The sequence below is a fragment of the Lolium rigidum genome, chromosome 5, assembly GCF_022539505.1.
Source record: "Lolium rigidum isolate FL_2022 chromosome 5, APGP_CSIRO_Lrig_0.1, whole genome shotgun sequence".
In the NCBI taxonomy this organism is placed as follows: domain Eukaryota; kingdom Viridiplantae; phylum Streptophyta; class Magnoliopsida; order Poales; family Poaceae; genus Lolium; species Lolium rigidum.
Genome location: NC_061512.1, coordinates 145,169,952 through 145,177,483, shown reverse-complemented (window position 1 = coordinate 145,177,483; position 7,532 = coordinate 145,169,952). Strand labels below are relative to the sequence as shown.

Sequence of the window (7,532 nt, the reverse complement as noted above, 5' to 3'; positions counted from 1 at the left end):
GCCAACTCCACCACCTCACTATTGACATGGACGAGTTGGCAACACACTTAACCTCATTGTAATCTACATCCAATACATAGGAGTTTGGTTCGGGAAAGCGAGATAAAAGAACACAAAAATGAGAACTCATTGTCAGGGCTAGCATCTAACATGGTGAAGTATATATGGTGGTGAAATTGGTGGCTAACAGTGTGAAGTACGGTGCTGAAATTGGCAGCCGCTAGAGCCATTCTTCCATGATGTCTGATGATGATGAGATTCCGTTCAAGGAAGCTAATCGGAGGTGAATGAAGATGGTGCAGAGAGACAAGAAAACGAGAGAAATGAATTCAACAGCAAAATTAAGAAAGACCGCTAGTTCAAGAGAATTATGCTAAGCCACTTCTCTCGTTTCTAACTGCACATAAGGCAAATCCACAAGTGTATAATGGGGTGTTTGTATGTCTAATGCAGAAAAAAGGGAGTCCATGCGCATTGCAAATGGGCCACGGGCCATAAAAGTTGTGTTGGTTGGTTGTCCGCAAAGGCATTTTCTCCATTAAAGAGGGAACGCAGCCCCATCATTTGGGTGCCTGCACAAACGTTTTTCTGCTCTCAAGTGCAACGCACACCTTGTTTGGTTGCAGACATGAGCTTGCCGTGGTAACCCATTCTATTTGAGTGATGAGCTTACTCAGTACTGCTAACTGAATAACAACACATTCAACTACATTCAGTTCATCAAAAGGTGCTTGCAATACACATCAAGTAGTTACCTTACTAGGCGATGCATCATGAGTAAAACAACTATATTTCGTGATGCATCACAGGTTCATCACACGAGGGGTTAGTATAGACCACCTTGAACAAATTCATCATTATAGACCGGGGATTAGGTTCAAACAAGTCCTAACTAATGGACGGATATGAAACCACCTCCCAAAATATGCATGATCTCTTCAGAAGATCATGACCATCGTCGAGAGGATGATGAAAAACGAAGCTGAAGCACTAAGCACTAAGCATCAAACTGCTTGCGTAGCTAGGTCCTATGTCATGTCCTCCTCTCTGATGGATGCAGTTCATGGTACTCGGTATATTGTTCTTTATTGTCTGCAATGAAGTTGAGTACCCTAACCAGCAAGTGAGATTGGTACAGCTGTGGCTTGCAGACAAACCGGGACGTGAAGATTGTCTTCATCTGAGCATAGTTTGTGATCGGGTTGTTGACGTACTCACGATGCCCCGAGGTAGCACTACAATTCACAAGGAGCAAGTGGCAGTGCGGATGACAATGACCTACGGTATGATCAAGAAAGGAACTCCATGAAGCTTATTACCTTCAGGTACTTTTGCAGCCTCTCTTCATCTCCAAGATAGAAGCATCAGCCATGTTCGCTCCATCGGAGATTGCAATCATATTTGATCTTGCTTATGACGCTTCACTTGGTCATCCACTTTCTGATGTGGTCGTGGACCTGAAGAGTGCTCACATGTATGGAAGTGAATGTAAGAACATCATTACCTACCTTCTTTATTTGTGCCTCTTTGAATCACAGGTTAAAGAAAACGACTATATTGACGAGCTAAACCAATCGGTTCAGCACAAACTTGGACATCTTTGGTTGCCGAGCCATGGCACGTTTGTGTGCAAACGGGGAATCATAAGCATTGGCGGATGGAGTAGAAAGATCGGGGAGCCCAGTGGTATGATTGCCTACATGACAAGTACCAGACGATCATAGCTAAGCATTAGCACATGAATGAACTACCACATGAACATCCGTAAGCATTTGCACATAATGAAGTACCACAAGAAGATACATAAGCATTTGCACATCAATGAAATGAAGTACCAGAAGAACGTTGACACCAAAGAAACTATCACATGAGCATCCGTAAGCATTTGCACATCAATGACCCACCATAAGCTACAACCACAAAAGAAGGAGACTCCTTAGAGTTAGAGGATCCACACACAACACCAAGGTCGGGCGCAGAAGCAGGCACCACAACCGTTCCCGTGTTAGAGTCAGATCTAATCACGACAACCGTGGAAGTGAGAGATGGAGATCCTATCACGGCGACCGTCGACGAAGGAATGACCTACAATGGAGGCTCTCGGATCTCCCAGAGTACGTACAAGTTCTTATCTATCTAAGGCTAGGGTTTCAGAAGCTTACAATAACCGGAGAGATCGACACAAAGGAAGAAGATGACAAACCATGCCCAGTCGCCGCCGCCACAACCAACGTTACCGTCGCCAACCTCGCCGTCCTTGCGGGTGAGGACGAGCTGCCCACGTCGCTAGATCTTGAAGGGTGGATGAGCTCGAAACGGGGGGCTAGGGGATTTGGAATTGGCAGCGGGAGAGCCACCCCTATATATGGTGGCGAAATTTTGAAGGCAGTGACCCGTCGATTTTCGCCGTTCTCCGCGAGCTCGCGCCATCTCCCCTCGGTGTCTCTGCAGGAACGCAACGTTCTTGCTTTTTGCGGAGACGATGGTGGCTCGCTGGAAACGGCCGATTCAAGCGTTCCTTTTGTGCCTGGCCCGGTTGGAGCTTTAAGAACCATGATGTGTAAGAACGCGAGGTAGCCCAGAAAACTAAACATTCCAAAAAAAAAAAAAAACATCCCGATGCGAGCCAAGGGAAGCCTAGGATACCAAACGCGCCCTAATGCGACCAACAGCTCTTATGTGCAAGGACTGCTGGACTGGTGCGAAATGGAGACCAGCCAAAGGGAATCTTCTCATGTTATGGTTCGAATTGATAATTTAAAACGGTTGGACAAACGAACATTCTGAAAAGGCTGATTCAGTTTTCTAAAAAATCCTTACATTTCGGAACGGGTATCCGTCATCGCGATCTTTGCCTTTAAAAGCAGCGATATACTACAACCAAACCGATCGAGCCGAGGTAGCTGCTCCACGCCTCCACTTGTAGAAACAAGAACACATCTATGGAATTAAGCATGGAGCAGCCGCTCCTAGTGCGAGCGGCAAAGGCACGACCCTGCTGCAGGTGACGAGCGAGGCGAAGAAACAGGTCCGGCTTGCGGCGCCTCTCATCGTGGGATGCCTCCTGCAGAACGTAATCCAGATGATATCGGTGATGTTCGTGGGGCACCTCGGCGAGCTCGCGCTTGCCAGCGCTTCCATGGCCACCTCCTTCGCCATCGTCACCGGCTTCAGCTTTCTGGTACTCCTCCTACACTGATGCTACTCGAGCTCAAAGTTCGGTACTTACGCGCGTGGCGTGACCCTTCTTCTCCGCAGACGGGCATGTCGTGCAGCCTGGAGACGCTGTGCGGGCAAGCGTTCGGGGCGAACCAGGACCACATGCTGGGGGTGTACAAGCAGCGGGCGATGGTGGTGCTGGGCCTGGCGAGCGTCCCGATCGCGGCGGTGTGGGCGAACACGGGCTGGATCCTGCTCCGGCTGGGGCAGGACCCGGAGATCGCGGCGGGCGCCGGGCTGTACATCCGGTGGATGCTCCCGTCGCTGCTCTTCTACGGGTGGCTGCAGTGCCACGTCCGGTTTTTGCAGACTCAGAAGATCGTGGTGCCGATGATGGTCAGCTCCGGCGCCACCGCCGCCAACCACGTGCTCGTCTGCTGGGCGCTGGTGTACAAGCTGGACATGGGCATCAAGGGGGCGGCGGTGGCCAACTCCATCTCTTTCCTCACCAACGTCTCCATCCTCGCCCTCTACGTCAGGCTCTCGCCGTCCTGCAAGACCACCTGGACGGGGTTCTCCTGCCAGGCGTTCGACGACATCCCCGCCTTCATGAAGCTCGCTGTCCCGTCTGCAATCATGGTCTGGTGAGTGCTAGTGGTAGTGTGGTACTGATCGATCGAGTTCATCAACGACGCGGAACTTTCTGAAGTTTAACGCCTGGTTTAATCTGCAGCATGGAGTGGTGGTCGTTCGAGATCCTGGTGCTACTTGCTGGCCTTCTCCCTAATCCCAAACTCTCCACAGCCGTCCTCTCCATCTGGTACATATTCCTATTCTCTCGTACTATATATGCAGTTCTTGATAGTACAATCCCTTGTTTCTTTATCTTTCTGTAGACCTCCAGAATATGGTTTTGGTCGTATATGGACCAAGTCTGAAACAGAGTGGATTTACTAGGAATTAAAATCTTAGATATTATGGATCTAAAGGTTACCTAGATTTCATTTCTGTGGAACCTACATCCTTAAGCCTGAGGTCTAGATTGTTTCATAGCAATACCCCTAATAATTTTCCAACAAGAAAGATAAGAAGTATGCTGCTTCGTGCCCCCTCTCAGAACAAGCATGTCCGAAGGGAGTAATGCCTTTATATCTTCAAAAAGGCCAAAGTCCTAGGATTGAAATTGGAATACCGCGGAAGCTAATTCGACTTTAGTAGTGAATAAATCCGTCTTGTCGGAATACCTATAACGAGTAGCATTGTTCCGCCAAATAAACCAACTCTAAGATGGGATAAGATGCTTGATAAGGAATAAGATTTCAGTACTAGTCTTTTTTTTTTTTTTTTTGCTAGATCAGATAACGTGCATAGATGCTATTTTCTTTGTGTGATCGATCCTCCTTTGCTGAATCTCTGATCCTACTCGTGCAGCCTGAACACTAATTCCTTGGTGTGTACTATCCCCAACGGGCTCTCTTCCTCCATAAGGTCTGCATCTTCATTTCGTTTTTTCGACAGAGATGCGCATCCACTCACACTCCTCCTATAGCATGAATGACCAAATGTACCGCATCATGCATCTGCAGTACGCGCGTCTCCAATGAACTCGGAGCGGGGCGACCTCGGGCAGCCCTTCTGGCTGCCCGTGTTGTCATACTGTTGGCATTTCTGGTAGGCACTTCCGAAGGCCTTCTCCTGATTCTAGTGCGACACCTATGGGGTCATGCCTACAGCAAAGACCAGGAGGTGGTTGCCTCTGTCGCGAAGATGATGCTCATCCTGGCACCCTCCGTCTTGTTTGACGGCCTCCAGTACGTTCTCTCAGGTACGTACACACACCAGAGAAAGTGCATTGACTCCATAAATTCCAGTAAACAGTTTCATCTCTAGTTACAACAAGTCCAAGTTTTGGTCTTTTCGTTCCCACGTGTCTTATATTTCAGGCCGACATTTTGATGTCCCAGCGATGTGGCACAAAATGGTACATCGAGCAAGGGATTTACATTTTGATTTACAGGTATTGTTAGGGGCTGCGGACGACAAAAGATTGGTGCTTTTGTCAACTTCGTTGCATACTATATCGTTGGTATTCCTGCAGCGCTAGTGTTCACCTTCGTCTGTCATCTTGGTGTACAGGTATGCTATATTCCCTTCGCACCTTTAATAATAATAATAATCATTGGGTAATAGTTTTGATATCTGAACATATGCGCCTGCATTTAGGGGCTGTGGTTGGGAATAGTCAGTGGGTTGGTCACACAGACGTTGCTGCTTCTCGTCATTTCATTTGGCACCAACAATTGGGAAAAACAAGTAAGTATGGTCATATGATTTAGTCTTCAATTTTACACACTAAATTCAGTCTCTTCTTCCTCACCCATATATGTTTCTGGTTTGCTAACAATGCATTTGTATTTAATTATGGGGGTGCAAAGGCGATGGATGCAAAGGACAGAATTTTCACTTCGTCACCAACAGAGCCATGATCATAGACATCACATAACATCGACGACAAAACTTCAAGCCCATCATGCTATTATACTACTAAGTGAAAACCTGAGACAATATGTCTTTGTGAAGGTGGATAGCGAATAGATTAACTCTATTCTTGCAAATTTTGGTAGCTACTGAAGAGAAAACTACTGTATGCTCAGGGGGGCCAAGAAGTTTCTAGAAGTCTGGACAACCGTGTCTACGGTGCAATTTCCTCTACAAAATCATGTAACACAAAAGCGTCATTCCACCGGCAAGCATGGGCAGCTGCCCGGACCGGAGGGATTGTAGAACCGCCACTGGTGCATAAGAGTATGCTAGGTTCTGGCTAAGGCACAATGCTAGAGGCCTCCTGCAAGGATTGTAATATCCCACTTTAGACTTAATATACTTCTCTTTACCCAAAAAGATACTACCAAGTGTAGAACAGCTTATTTATTTTTCAGAGAGAAATCTACTTTGGTTCATAGGTGTAGCGATGCACCCACTATGTCCACATCTATCGCAGCTTGTGTACTGCCTTTTTTATCTACTTCATTTTAAAGTTATTTGCTATTTACATTTGTAGCCCCTAAAGTGCAGTAAAAAAAATCTCTACATTAAGCATTAAACTATGAATGAGGTATTTTGGGTCCCAAGCTCTTGTGCTCTTGATATTGTTTTTTGTAATGAAAATAGTATTTTGAAGCTTCAAAAGAATTTAAAAAAAAACATATCTGCCTTGAAGGTGGCACATCGGTTGACGGTGGTGCTGACTTCTCGAGCGAGTGCATAAGTGACTCGGTTATGCCCACAGTACCTAGATGATGGGGTGTTGTTTGTTTTCAAGGCATAAGGCCCTGATGACATATTATTCACTCATTTTCAGGTTTGTACGTGTTTGCATGATGGCTTTGGGTTTTTATATGTATATTCTCTAGGTCTTTGTTGAACAATATAGAAATAAAAGTTGTATGTATCTCTTCAACGCTGAAGCTAGGGTTCCAACCTCCTTTTGGAAAAAAGTTGAGTATGCCATTTGAATTTGAAATTTAGCTGCATTTTCCCAATCTTCATCTGACAAATTTTCCAATTTGGGGGCATAATGTATTGTGAATTTTGCGCTCGTGAGATATGCAATTCGATATTGGAGTTATTGTTTCTTTATGTCTCTTTTTGAGTCTGGTATTGTTTTCCGAGTGTGCATCCATGCATGCATAATTATTTTTTGCTTCAGAGATCAAATGTTGCGTGGTACTCCTATACGGAAACTAATTTTAAGAATTAAGATATCATTTCACTAGACATCCTCCATTTCACTCGACATCTTCATTAGACACAAAATTTTATTTATGTGAAGCTACTCTGTCTTTTGCGGAAGCTAGCAAGAACAAGAAATCTCGGTCTTGTGATTGTGATTGTGAAGCTGGTGACTTAAAGGTGTCTGTAATTTTGAAGCATGTGTTGTTGATTGATCTGCCCGCCAATTAGAAATGTAAGAAAAAATAGTTCTCCCTGAGCTAACACTGACGCTCAATCGGAAAGACACAATCAGTTGGCCTTGGGAACGGTGCCGATTTTTGGTGGCTGCTTCTTTTCCAATTGCTGACAAATGACTGCTCCTCTGATGCTTCCGCCGCCAGTGCCCAGTGGTACTGAGTGCTCCGTCACTCTTGGAGACAAAAATGGATGGCTTCGCTTCCGCAGCTAGCAGCAGCATGCATTACTAGAGTGCTCCGTCAGTGTTCCACATCGTGTTACTTTTCTCGTCGTCTTCTCCTCTTGCTAGTTGACTCTTTCGCAGCGGCAGGCCTTATCCTCTCTCACGGGCGTTTTGCGAAATGGCCCAGGAAGAGTGGAGGCCTCTTTACTGGCCAGACAAGGGGCCCTGCTGAAAGGTG

At 46.1% G+C, this 7,532-nt stretch overlaps 1 protein-coding gene across 1 annotated transcript; it reads left to right on the top strand.

Moving 5' to 3' along the window:
• The first annotated feature begins 2,975 nt into the window (after positions 1 to 2,975).
• On the top strand, positions 2,976 to 5,846 carry LOC124653191 (protein DETOXIFICATION 16-like). The gene is made up of 8 exons (XM_047192259.1): positions 2,976 to 3,181; positions 3,259 to 3,803; positions 3,893 to 3,979; positions 4,591 to 4,647; positions 4,746 to 4,984; positions 5,177 to 5,295; positions 5,383 to 5,472; positions 5,595 to 5,846. Exons 1-8 carry the CDS (start codon positions 3,083 to 3,085, stop codon positions 5,643 to 5,645), a joined length of 1,287 nt encoding a protein of 428 aa, XP_047048215.1. The 5' UTR covers positions 2,976 to 3,082; the 3' UTR covers positions 5,646 to 5,846.
• The last annotated feature ends 1,686 nt before the right edge of the window (positions 5,847 to 7,532 follow it).

What these genes read in the sequence shown, in the direction of transcription:
- LOC124653191 (XM_047192259.1), top strand. Translation starts at nt 3,083, where the DNA reads ATGATATCGGTGATGTTCGTGGGGCACCTCGGCGAGCTCGCGCTTGCC. An exon ending in TCACCGGCTTCAGCTTTCTG is followed by an intron (nt 3,182 to 3,258) that starts GTACTCCTCCTA and finishes TCTTCTCCGCAG; the next exon opens with ACGGGCATGTCGTGCAGCCT. An exon ending in CCGTCTGCAATCATGGTCTG is followed by an intron (nt 3,804 to 3,892) that starts GTGAGTGCTAGT and finishes TTTAATCTGCAG; the next exon opens with CATGGAGTGGTGGTCGTTCG.